The sequence below is a fragment of the Giraffa tippelskirchi genome, chromosome 11 (genome assembly GCF_054371585.1).
Source record: "Giraffa tippelskirchi isolate mGirTip1 chromosome 11, T2T-mGirTip1v1.2.pri, whole genome shotgun sequence".
Taxonomy (NCBI): domain Eukaryota; kingdom Metazoa; phylum Chordata; class Mammalia; order Artiodactyla; family Giraffidae; genus Giraffa; species Giraffa tippelskirchi.
The window spans coordinates 120,978,726-120,992,713 of NC_137285.1; the positions used below are offsets into that span (position 1 = coordinate 120,978,726).

Sequence of the window (13,988 nt, forward strand, 5' to 3'; positions counted from 1 at the left end):
CAGTGTCAGACTTTATTTTGGGGGGCTCCAAAATCACTGCTGATGGTGATTGCAGCCATGAAATTAAAAGACGCTTGCTCCTTGGAAGGAAGGTTATGGCCAACCTAGCTAGCATATTTAAAAGCGGAGACATTACTTTGCCAACAAAAGTCCGTCTAGTCAAGCCTATGGTTTTTCCAGTGGTCATGTATGGATGTGAGAGTTGGACTATGAAGAAAGCTGAGCACCAAAGAATTGATGCTTTTGAACTGTGGTATTGGAGAAGACTCTTGAGAGTCCCTTGGACTGCAAGGAGATCCAACCAGTTCATCCTAAAGGAAATCAGTCCTGTATATTCATTGGAAGGACTGATGTTGAAGCTGAAACTCCAATACTTTGGCCACCTCATGCAAAGAGTTGACTCATTGGAAAAGACCCTAATGCTGGGTAGGATCGTGGGCAGGAGGAGAAGGGGACGACAGAGGATGAGATGGTTGGATGGCATCACTGACTCGATGGACATGGGTTTGGGTAGACTCCGGGAGTTGGTGATGGACAGAGAGGCCTGGCGTGCTGCAATTCATGGGGTCGCAAAGAGTTGGACACGACTGAACGACTGAACTGAACTGAACTGAACACTTAGAGCAAAAGAAAAAAGTACTTAGGTATAAAGCTAGAAAACTATGGATAGAATATGTATGCTGAAAATTAGGGAGTGCTGATAAAAGGAAGCATATAAATGGAGAGGCATAACAGACTTACGAATTTGAAGACTCAACATAAGGGAGATCAGATATCAATTTTTACAGAATATATACATATATATTTAATAAAATTCTATCAAAATCTCAGCAAGAATTTTTGTAGATATAGATACACTTATTCCAATATTTATAAGGAAAGAAAAATAGGCTTAAAATATTTAAAACAATTAAAGAAAAACTAACGTGTGAGGAGTCACTGTACTTCATGTTAAAGGTTAATATTTCGCTATGTTAACCAAAATAGTTGTTATTGGCAGGATAATAGACACATAGATCAATGGAACAAATGACAAAAAACAAAAATAGACTTACACAAATATGCCCAGCTGATTTTGGACAAAGGGACAAATGGAATTTATTGGAGAAATAATTGCTTTTGTCAACAAATTGTGCTGAACCAATGAACATCCAAAGGAAAAAAATAAATAAATATGAGTTTTGACCTAAATTTAACCCCTTATACAAAAATTAATTCAAAGTTGATCACAGACTTAAATATAAAATAAATATTCATAAACATTTAGAAAAATTTTGTAAGAAGTAAAATCCCTAGAAACTAGAACTAGGTAAAGAGTTTTCAGGTGACACCAAAAGCCTAACTCATAAAAGCAAAAATAAATAAATTAGACTTATCAACTTAAAAAACTTTAAGAAGTCTTAAGAATTAAAAACATTTACTCTGAGAAAGTCTCTGTTAAGATGAAAAGACAAGCTACAGGCTGGGGAAACCCATCTGCAAACCATACATGTGACAAATGCCTTTTATTTAGATTATATTGAAAAAAAAAACCTCCCTAAACTTAACAGTTAAAAAGAAAAAAAAGAATCCAGTTAAAAAACAGGCAATGGGACTTCCCTGGTGGTCCAGTGGCTAAGACTCCATGCTCCCAAGGCAGGGGGCCCAGGTTTAATCCCTGACCAGGGAACTAGATCCCACAGGCTGCAACTAAGAATTCTCATGCTGCAACCAAAGATACCACATACTGCAAGGGAGATCGAATATCCCACGTGCCACAGCTAAGATCTGGTAGAGCCCTAAAAAAAAAAAAAAAAAAAAAAAAAAAACAGGCAAAATACATGCACTGACATTTCACTGAAGAGGAGTATTCAGATGACAAACAAGAACATGAAAAATGTACATCATTAACATTTAGAAATATGCAAATTAAAACTACAATGAAAAACAAACTAACTGAAATAAAAAATAGTGATGACACCAAATGTTGGTGAAGAAACGGAAGATCTGAATCACTCATGCACTGCTGGTGGGAATATATTAAAATAGAGCCACTCAGGAAAACAGTCTGGTGTCTTCTTATAAAAATAAATAAAAACTTATCCTACAACACAGAATTGTGTGCTTGAGCATTTACTCTAGAGAAATAAAAACTTACATTTAATTATTTATTAATGATAATTAATCTCTAATTACTTCAGAATAAAAAGCTTTTTAAAAAAATTGCTGAATGTGAAATAAAGATATCTCAAGGCGTAGCGCTCGGCAGGCGAGGGAGACGTCGCCGCGGGGCTGCGGAGCTGCACGCCTCCCCGAACGAAATGAAATGCTGAGAAATAAATACAGCTTTCCTCTTCTGACTCGGATCTTTATAATGAATATCGGAAAGTCTAAAACGGATCCCTGCCATCTTTCTCTGCCTTGGGGTAAAAGCCAGAGTGTGGATACTAGTCAAAGCCATCACACGTCGGATTCCAAGCAATCTGAAGACATCGCCCTGCACGGTGACGCTGTGTGCAGCAGTACTGCAGAGACGCCAGCGCGGGAGCAGGAGGGAGTGGAGGAGAGCCCAGAAGAGGACTCAGAAGGAGAGGTGTTCCTCAAATTTGCGATACTGCACGCTGAAGAAGACAGGCGAAGCCCTCCAGGTGCAGAGTCTGCTGGAAAATGACTTCGGCATCAAACCTGGAATCATCTTTGCCGAGATGCCATGTGACAGATGATGCTGTCAACGGGTCTGCCTGGACTATCTTACTGTTGACCGGAAACTTCTTAAGGGAGACCTGGTGTAAGTTCCTGTTCTATTCGGTCCCTCATGAACTCCGCTAACAGGCAGCACAAGTACAACTCCGTCATCCCCCTGCGGCCCCTGAACAAGCAAGCCCCTGCCCCGAGAGAGAACTCCCTTTGCTCTGCGAACCGTCAACGCCCTGGAGGAAGAAAGTCGTGGCTTTCCTCCCCAGGTGGAAAGGATTTTTCAGGACTCTGTGTACAGGATACAGCAAGCTATATGGAAAGAGACCAGAAATACAGTACAAAGGCAATTTGTTGCCTGAGACAGCACACACAACACACGGCAGACTCTTGGTTTGTAAAAGAAAGGACTTATTTTCACTTGCGAAAACAAGTTCCTAGGAGAAGTTTCAATGAAAGAGAACCTTCCTCTTACAGAAACCTGTGGAGCCCAATAAAGATGAATTTCTGCAGTACAGTCTGTAGAATTGTGGTCCTTGTTGATGTTTCCATAAACTGGAAATCATCAGAGTTTCCAGAACTCTGTTTCCTCTCAGTTTTCCTGGTTCATGATGCTACAAAGGATATTTTAAATTCATCTTCCTTATATTGATCTTGAACAAAAACTTACAGACATTTAAAAAATGCAATTAATTACCCTTTGATTTTGTTCTCAAAGGACACACAGGAAAAAACGACCTTGAGAGATCTGACCAGCCTCCCTTTCGAGGTACCTGTCACAGATGTTGTAATGAAGCACTCCGGGTGTTGTCACCCAGACACAGGGACAGCCAGGCTAGAACATTTAGAATGCTGAGTGCTGATAAATGTGAAACCCAAAACAGATGCGGCAATGGTGGGGCTCCTTAAAGAATCCAGTCAAAAGGCTTTCCCTTTCTGCTGCAATGTACATATTTGCAGGCAATTCCCACCACATTTGTTGGTACTATGGTAGGGGACTCCGTGCCTGGCGTAGACATGACCCCTGGAGCCAGAAGCTCTCTATGTTGGTCATCGGCTGTGACCAGGACTTTATTTGAAGAGTTTCTGAAAGGTGTATGTATGGCCAGATGTTCTCCTTTAAAATCAATAACCTCTCCTTTGTAAGCAGTTAAAAATTTCTGTCTCACACAGTGCTTTATCAAGGAAATATTTCTCAGTAGCCGGAGTGTGTGTGTGTGTGTGTGTGTGTGTGTGTGTGTGTGTGTGTGTGTGTGTGTGTGTGTGTGTGTGTGTGTGTGTGTGTGTGTGTGTGTGTGTGTGTGTGTGTGTGCGCGCGCGCGCATGCGTGTTGTAGATTACTTTCAGACTTGAAGTGGGAAATGCATTTTACAGTTTCTTGTCCCACAATGATAGCGAATCAGAGGCTCCAAGCAGATCAGTTCCTTTCTTTCACAGCCCTTCTGCCCCAGCTGAGGTTGAGGGAGAACTATCAAGTGCAGACCAGGAATGGGAAAGTGTGAGTCCCATCATGCTGTAATGAGAAAAGCACCCGATAGGGTATCAGAGCACCTGGTTTTTGTCCAGTCTTTTTCACCGAGGAGGAATGTGACCGTGGGCAAGCTACTTACCCTCCTTCATCTGTGAAAAGAAAGGATTGGATTGATAAATCTGCAAAGGGCATTGTCCTCTCCCAGAATGTGAACAACTAGGAACCAGAAAAGGGAACAAGCAAATGATAGAATTTTATAATGTGATTTATAATTTAATAGATGCAGGAGGCTTCATGTATATGCTCACAATGAAAGGATGTTGTATATGTTTATAGCATAATTGACTTCTAATGCTACCCATTATGCTTTCACAGTCACAGAAAAATATTACAATGCATGCTTACTTAGATTTTTTTTAATTAAAAAAATTTTTTTCTAGAGACCTTTGCTGAAGAAACATTCTGCCCTATTTTTCTTTCTCTTTATCCCCACTTCTCCTCCATATCCCCTTGCTAACACTGGGGTTTGCTCACAGCTTTCTGCAGTCCGCCTCTTGACAGTCATGAATCAACATGTTTCATAATCTTGCAAGTAAGTCAGACCTCCCCCGCTACTAGTACTTATTAAAGATAAGACTCTTCTCATTGCGTGGTGACTTAAAAGTTCCCTTCTGTCATAGTAGCTGACTACTCACTTTTCTTTTTCAGTTCTAATAAGATTTTTTTTTTTGCCATACTGCCTCCTGTATCTCCAGTTTCATATACAAATAAAACATTACCCACTCACCCTTGCCTTTCTGCCTGCCAAAGTTGGAGCAATTGATGATGTTTTTTAAATAAAAGTTTTTCTTCTTTAAAAAAAAAGATATCTTAAGACAAACAAAAATATAATTATTATTATACATCAAATACATACAACACTATATGCCTGACACCATTCTAAGCACTTTACATATATTAGCCTATTTAATCTTCATATGAACTCCATAATGCTGATTAAATAATCCTAATTTAAGAATGAGGAAGTGAAAGTAGACAGATGTGAATAATACTCAAAGCCTCAAAGCTTTTAAGCTTAAGGAGAATTTTCTGTGAGTAACCAATAAAAAAAGACACAAGAGAAAAGACTTACACATAGCTATTAATATTTAAAACAGTTTATAAAAATATTAACAATAAACTAAAAACAGGCAAATACTCAAAACTTGACAGTGAAAACACAGAGTATTATGTTATCTGTAAAAAATAATAAAGAGCAATAAGGACAACATAAAGTTTTCAGGACTTCAATGGGCAAAAGCAGAAACAATCAGAACCATTTCAGAGATTTAGTAGCCAAGAAAACAAACTTGACAATAGAAAAAGATTTGTTCCTGCCTTTGCCATTTCCCTAGTAGATTTCCACTTCCTCATCTGTAATACTGTTTTAAGGGGTCCAAATGAAGAAGGTGTGAGGTAATGTCCACAAAATGCTTAGCATGGAGCTGTAACACAAGTCATCAACAAATAGTAGCTATCATTACTTCATAAGATGAAATATGACTCTCCAATAGAGGTTTAATCTCAATAGCAATTAAAAATAAATCAAAATTATAGTACAATATCATTTTTGTTCTTTTGTTCTTGAAAATGAAAATACTCAGCCTCATTATCAGTGCAGAAAGATACATTATGAATCTTTTCTGAGAGTAATTTTATAGGATTCATTAAAAATCCAATCAATCCACAACAGCATTTCTGAGACTTTATTCTTAAAACAAAAATTGAAAGCTTAGTTATGTTCAGAGAAGTCTTATATATACAGTTAAAAATGGAAAGCTCTAAATATCCAATAATATTGAAACTGTATGAAATTACATATCCGTGGAACAAAGAATGTAAGGTGGGATAACAAAGAAAAGCTATCCTTGGTTTTCTCCTGACTAGGAATTTTTAAAAATATTTTTGCTGTTTCCCAACTGTCTTATATCAAGCATTTGCATTTTATATTAAAAGACAATACTTAAAATAACTTATTTAGAACACACCTGGACTGTATACTTAAATAACAAATTGAATGAGACTTAAATTTGTGAATATATAGTCATAATACCAGGTAAAAGGATTTAAAAAGGGAATGCTTGGTTAAATAAGTTATTGTAAAACCCTGCAATGAAATACTATATAAAGATAGTAATGGGTTTATAAATTCATAAACATTGGAAATTAATAGGACATCAAAGACCACTGTTAACATGAGGATTGAAAACCCATACCAGATGTTCACTCAAATGTCATTACAAGCATACTTGGTCAAGCCAATATGTTCACAGTAGGAGTGTGGAATGACATTATTTTGGCAAAAAGTCAAGCTTTTTGTTGACTTTTGTTCCCAGTATCAGCAATGTTCTGCCAGAAAAAAAAGGTAAGTTATAGACCATGTATATAGTATCAACCTTCCCTGGTGGCTCAGATGGTAAAGTGTCTGCCTGCAGTGTGGGAGACCTGGGTTCGATCCCTGGGTTGGGAAGATCTCCTGGAGAAGGAAATGGCAACCCACTCCAGTACTCTTGCCTGGAAAATTCCATGGATGGAGGAGCCTGGTAGGCTACAATCCATGGGGTCGCAAAGAGTCGGACACAACTGAGTGACTTCACTATCACTACTATATAGTATCATCCATAATCTACACATCTACACATGTATCATAATATTTCCTTATAGCACAAGGATAGATAAAGCTAAAAATAGATTCAGAAGGAAATAAAGTACAGATACATATTAAGATGTAGATTTAGGTATAGATGGAGACAGACATATAAGTATATAGATACAGATGTACAACTATAGAAAAAAATTTTAATGATAAAATTGCTTGAGGGCTGTTAAGTTTATGAGTCCATGAGTTTCATTTCATGTTTTTTTTTTCTAATGTTTTCTACAAAAACTATAGATTTTAGTCAAATAAGTATTAAAATAGAACTATGTACAATATGTTATTTTTCTTAGATCATTCTCAATCTCCTCAGTCTCCTTAAGTTGTTCTACAAAATATAAAACACACGTTTATATTTACATCCTCTGATTATAGACATGCATGTCTATAATTATGATATAATAGCAATAACTGTAAAATCCAAGAATCACCGATTCTAAGAATGTCATGTAGCTAGAATGAGAGACACTGAGGCATAGAGGTTTGTATGTAAAAGAGGTTTGTCTCAGAGTGGGAGAAACTCGGTTAGGTGCAGCCGAGAAAAATCCCAAGCTAGAGCACTGTTCTCACTTCATCTAATTCTGAAGGTTATACTATCGTGTCATTAAGGATAGATGACTTCTGAAAATTGATCCGTCCTGTTCCAGGGTCTTTGAAGGAGGTTACTTACTTAGTCAAACATGGCTTCCCTCTGCCGGGTTGTCTTGACAACAGAAGACTAAAGTCTGCAATCTCGTGGTGAACTTGTTCTTAGACAGGACTCGCTGAGCTATTTCCTAGTGTTTCAGCTGATCCCTCCCACCACTTCCATAGACTTCACAGATAGCTAGCGATTCTGAAAACTCACACTTATGCTACAGTTATTTCTGTTTTATAAACAACACATGAGCTACCTGCTCCCAGATTTGCTTGGTCCTGATCCCATAAATGATGGGATTCAGCATAGGTGGAGCAAGCATGCAGACATTAGCCAACAAGATGTGGATATGAGGTGGAATGTGGCGGCCAAACCTCTGAGTCAGGATTGTGAAGATTCCAGGCCCGTAAAAGAGAATGATGACACAGACATGGGAGCCACACGTGTTGAGAGCCTTGTGACAAGCATCTTGGGAAGGGATGTGGAAGACAGCATGGAGAATCAGAATGTAAGAAACAAAAATTAATAGGACATCTAAGACCACTGTTAACATAAGGATAGAAAACCCATACCAGATGTTCACTCGAATGTCATTACAAGCATATTTGGCCAAGCCAATATGTTCACAATAGGTGTGTGGAATGACATTGTTTTGGCAAAAAGTCAACCTTTTCAAAAGAAATATTATGGGGAAAATTGTACAATAACTTCTCAGAAAGGCAATCACACCGATTTTCCCAGTCAGTGTGTGTGTAAGAATAGTTGTATATCTCAGAGGGTAGCATATGGCAATGTAGCGGTCAAATGCCATCACTAGCAAGATTCCTGACTCAGAGATGAAGGTGGAATGGATGAAGAAAAGTTGAGTGATGCAGCGATCCAGGGAGATCTCCCTCACATTGAACCAGAAAATGGCCAAGGCCTGAGGGATTGTGCATGTGGAGAGGACAAGGTCTGCTCCAGCCAGCATGCAAAGGAAGAGGTACATGGGTTCATGGAGGCTCCGTTCCATGAAGATAATGAAGATGAGCAGGCTGTTCCCAAGCAGGGCGATGACATAGGAAATGAAGAAGGGGATGGAAATCCATATGTGCTGGTCCTCAAGGCCAGGGATGCCCAGCAAGTGGAAGACTGTGTGGCTAACACTGCTGTGGTTAGAAGCAGTCATACCTGGAGCAGATGACATGGGACTGCACTTCCTGTTCACAGAGACTGAGGAAAATATATATTCTTTAATATATTTATTAAGAGGAATCATACAAATACCCTCCAGTATTGTTGCCTGGAGAATTCTATGGACAGAGGAGTCCAGCAGGCTACAGTCCAAGGAGTCGCAAGAGTCAGACACGACTTAACTAAACCACTACCACCATACAAACACACTTTGTGACAAATATACCAGGAGCTTTTGGCCTATCTCACACTCTCCATCTTTTTTGAACATGCAAATCATAGGAAATAGGCAAAGGTGAAAGGATATGTTCTGCACGCCATTGAGTGATAACCAACTACACTTACCTCCAACTAAACAAAGAGATGCTATTATATGTATTTCTCTTTCAAAGAGAAAATTTAAGTACAAGGAAGAAATCAGTATTCATGTCTGATAAACCTGTTAACATATTGATACTTGAACTTGACCTTGAAATGATGAGCTTATCATAAATTATGAATGAAAAGTAAAACATAATAGCTCAACACAAGGTAAATATATAGATTACTGCAATAAAGGAAGCTCCTGGAACACTTCCAGCACATAGTAACAGGTAGTTAAGATTTTCATAGGGGATTGTACAGGCAGATACCCATGATTGTTAAAGGCCTTGATCACAACTTACACTTAGACTTCATCTTTTACGTGAGGAGTAGCCATTAGATGTCTTGAAGCAAGTAGTGTACGACAATTATTCTAGTTTAGAATGATTACTTGTGAAAGTTTATCAGTACTTGACTGAAGAGTCTGGTGCTAAAAGATTATTCATATTCCAGAAGTAGAATGGATCTAAATATAATAAAGCCACAAAAAATCACTGATATTTATTAAGCATTGCTTTATACCAGGGATTGTAGTATGCAGGTTACATGTTATGAATTCTTTATGTAGGGAGTAGAAATATACTCGAGGAAGTGGATGTTATCTCTGTTTCACACCTAAGAAAAGCAAGACTCAGAGACTATGGATCACCTGTCAAATTTCACAATCAACAATTGATAGAAATGAATTTAAAATCTTCTGACTTCACTACCTTCAGTTTGTTTACTAGTGAAGGGAGTCACGAAAGTTTTAAGGGGTTACATAGACAGGGTTTCCATGGCAGAGATGAGGCACCCCTGATGTTCCCACCTTAAAGGGCTAAACGTAGAAATAAATGAAGTTGGAAAAAGAAAGAATTTATTGCTGGAGGGCAGGGGGTTGCAGTAGTTGGAATTTGGAAGATTCTTCAGTTAATAGAAATGAACATATGATTTCATCAATTACTTCCTACTAAACACTTTTCTTCATTCGTGAGCTTAATCATTCAACAAGTACATTTTGAGCAGTGACTACATTTCAGGCATCATACCAGGTGCCTGAGTCCTATTTGGACAGATGATTTGAGAGAATGGTGGATATGTAAGCAGATGAATTTTGTAAAATGTTCCAGGTGTAATGGACCCAGATGATACTTCTGAGAAGACAGCCATGGCAATCCACCTTTCACAGAATGAAGAGAAATGGAGCTAAACAATGAATATCCTCTTCTTGGGGTTTCTGAGAATATTTAAGGGATGTCTTAAAATACCTAGCTCCGTGGCTAAGGTATATTTTATGCTCATTATTTCTTCCACTCTAGCTCCTCCTCTTGGTGCCCCTGATTTATCATTCTGGGGAGGAAAATTGGCTCCTTAGTTTTCATATTTTTCAAGATTCCCTGTTTCCTCAAAGCTCCTGAAAATATCTGGTACAGGGTAGGTGACCACAGTCTTCTGCCATTCTCAGGGCTCCTTTCATAGTTTTCCAAGAGGGGACTATAGTCTAAGTAAATATGTTTTCTGTTTTCTTATCTTTCATCTAATTATTAGGATATTTGTTACTTATTGAATTGTTTCTCATTATTTACCACACTTCAGTATCCTTCCATCTAGCCCCTACATGCTCTCAACATCCCTTTCCAGATTCCATTCCCCACATCTGCTATATCAGATCTGCACCTCTGGTCTTTACCATTCCTTGTCCACATGTATCAATAGTCTCCAAGAGTCCTGTCCCTGCTGGCCTGTCTGGGACATGACACTGGCCCAGTCCTTACCTGGGTCTTTCCTGGTGGCTCAAATGGTAAAGAATCTGCTGCAATGCAGGAGACCTGTATTTAATCCCTGAGTCGGGAGGATCTCCTGAAGAAGGGAATGGCAACCCACTCCAGTATTCTTGCCTGAAGAATTCCATGGACAGAGGAGCCTGGTGAGCTAGTCCATGGGGTCTCAGAGCTGGACATGATAGAGCAAGTAACACACACACACACACACAGTCCTTCCTTGATTCTGGAAAACAACCCACTCAACAGATGTTATTCACTCACCAGCCTTTGGCTGAGACTACAGAATCAGACAGATCTGTTATGTGACGGGTCAGGAGTAGGGCTGTTTATCTTCCTTTGTGGAGCCCTTGAGGGAAGCACATCAGGACTCCAGGGACAGAGCTGTCTCTGCCAGCCTCACCCTCTTCCCAAGTGGGGTAAATCTCTATAACCATTGCCTATCTGCCCCTCTTCTACTCCTCTTCATTTTTGCTTTTCTCAGGTTGCTCTGATATAAAAGCTTTTTCCACCTAATCCAGCCTGCTACAGGCTCAATTAATATGAAATCTACTTTCAACAGGAATATAAATAGTTGTAATTTGAATGCACCAATGATTTTTAAGGTTTTGCTAGTCATGAAAAGGATTCCATTGAAGTTATAAAATATTCATCCCGAGTTTTTATAAGTTTCAAATTTGAGTCATGAATTATGTTTAACTATTACCTGAGGCAACATAACAGTGCATGCTTAACAGTTCATAGAAGAGTCATGAGTCTTTATTAACTTGGACATTTGCATTTCGTTTCCCTGCCTCCTTTAACTGCATTGAATATTTTCAATTTATGTTAATTTTTAATTTGATTGTGATGTATCTAGATGTAGCGTTATTTTGTTTGTAAATTTATGATTTTTACCTAATATGCCATATTTCAGTAATAATTACTTCCAGAATTTTGTCTCATTCTCTCATTTCACTTTGGGATCTCAACTACATGTGATCTTATGATATGGTTGCATTATTATCAAAGAATCTTTTCATTTTTTTCTTTCTTCTTTAGTTGGGTAATTCTATTCATAAATCTTAAGGTTAATTACTGGAAACACAATTACCTTGGTCAAACAATAACTGCATTTGTATATTAGTTTTACTAGATATTGAAAATTCCCTCATAGTAACTGCACCATTTTTGATTGTTACTAGCAATGCATAGGGGCTTCCTTAATGGCTCAGTGATAAAAGAATCTGCTTGCAATGAGGAAGATGTGGGTTCAATCCCAGTCAGGAAGAGCCCTTGCAGAAGAAAACGGCAACCTACTCCAGTAAGTGTCTTTTTTCTCATCTTTCCAGCAGAGTGTATTGTCAAGCTTTTGAACATTTATCAACCTGCTACTTTACCAGATGTGGTTGACCATGTACAAAAATGGCTGTCAATCATTGTTCCATCTACTGTACACACATGCCACTCCCCTATACACGAGCAGCAGCCTACTCTCCAACCACTGAATTAGAGATGGCCTTGTGAGTTGCTTTGATCAACAGGATAACTTTGAAGCGATGTGTGAATTCCAGGGCATATGGACCTTGTAGCTTTCATTTGCCTTCTTGGAACCCAGTAGCCATTCAGAAAGCTTAGGATAGCCAAATAAAAGACCATGTGGACAGAGATCATAATGAGGTCAATCAAGGCACAACAGCACATGTGACTGCAAAAGATATAGAATAGTGAAAGCAAATTTGGAAAAGAACAAAAGATGGAAAACTTAATACTAACTTATTTCAAGATATATTATGAAACCATAATAATCAATACATACAATACTGATATCAAGATAGATAAATAGATAAATGGGAAAGGACAGAATCCAGAAAAAGATGCACATATCTATGATCAACTGAGACATGACAAAGCTACAAAGCCAATTCAATGGAAAAGGATGTCTTTTCCACATATAGTGTTTGGAATGATTGGATCCATATACAAAGACAAGGATTTTGACACATACCTTGCACTATTTTCTTTTTTAAATTTCAAAGCGGTTCATAGACTTAGTATAAAATCTAAACTTCTAGAAAACTAAAGAAAAATTCTTTGTGATCTTTTGTTAGGAAAGTTCTTAGATAAAACATAAAAATCAAGATCCATAAAAGAAAAACTTGCTAATTTGGACATTATTAAAATTAAGAATTCATCCTCTTTGAAAGACTCTTAATAAATAGAGTAAATAAATACAAAAGACAAATACTAGAAGATATATGTAAAGCATATATATATAATGAGAAACATATCAAGAATGTATAAAAAACTCTCAAAACTCAGTAATGAGAAAATAAGCAACAATTTAAAAAAATGATCAAAGACTTGGAAAGACACTTCATCAAAAAAAATACATAGTTGACAAAAAGAAAGAAAAATAAGATATTCAGCATCCCTAGACATTAGAGAAATTCAGATTAAAGCCACAATGAGATACTTCACTACATACATCTATTAAAACACTTAAAATTAAAGGCAAACAAAATCAAGTTATAGCAAGGATGTAAAATCACTTCGATAATGAGAAAACAGATGTTAAATGATATTACTTTGGAAAATAGTTTGGCAGTTTAAAAAAAAAATTAACCATACACTACCTACCATACAATTGAACTATTTTACTACTGTGAATGAGTGCATGGGTGCTAAGTCGCTTCAGACATGTCTGACTCTGCAATCCCATGGACTGTATAGCCAGCCAGGCTCCTCTGTCCATGGGATTCTCCAGGTAAGAATATTAAGAGTGGGTAGCCATTCCCTTCTCCAGGGGATCTTCCCGACCGAGGGATCGAACCCAGGTCATCTGCATGGCAGGCAGATTCTTCACCTCTTGAGCCACTTGGGAAGCGAAGCCCATTATCATTGCTATATATACTGTGAAAGATATTAAGATACTTCACATTATTTTTTTGAACTGTCTTCAAAATCTTAGCGTGCAATTTATATGTATGATACATCTCAATTCAGACAAGTGTGCAAGACCCACCAGAACCTCTTGGCTACAATAATGGACAGCCAAGCTCTTGATATTCACTCCTTGATATTTGTTTCCATCCTCACAGCCACCTCATCATAATTTTATAGTTGGCTCAAAAAGCATACAGCACCTATCTACCAAAGGCACTTATTCACAAGCTGTTCATGAACATAAAGAAAAGGCGATTTGGAGAAACTAGAAGAAATCATTCTCTTCCTAAA

General features: G+C 37.9%; 1 protein-coding gene and 1 pseudogene across 1 annotated transcript; one reads left to right on the forward strand and one right to left on the reverse strand.

The window, feature by feature from the left end:
- The first annotated feature begins 2,353 nt into the window (after positions 1–2,353).
- Positions 2,354–3,035, forward strand: LOC145525644 (TIR domain-containing adapter molecule 2-like; annotated as a pseudogene).
- A 4,664-nt stretch (positions 3,036–7,699) lies between these two features.
- LOC145525643 (olfactory receptor 52B4-like) lies at positions 7,700–8,644 on the reverse strand. Its single transcript, XM_081539168.1, has one exon. It carries the CDS (start codon positions 8,642–8,644, stop codon positions 7,700–7,702), a length of 945 nt encoding a protein of 314 aa, XP_081395294.1.
- Between the last annotated feature and the right edge of the window lie 5,344 nt (positions 8,645–13,988).

What these genes read in the sequence shown, in the direction of transcription:
- LOC145525643 (XM_081539168.1), bottom strand. Translation starts at nt 8,644, where the DNA reads ATGACTGCTTCTAACCACAGCAGTGTTAGCCACACAGTCTTCCACTTG.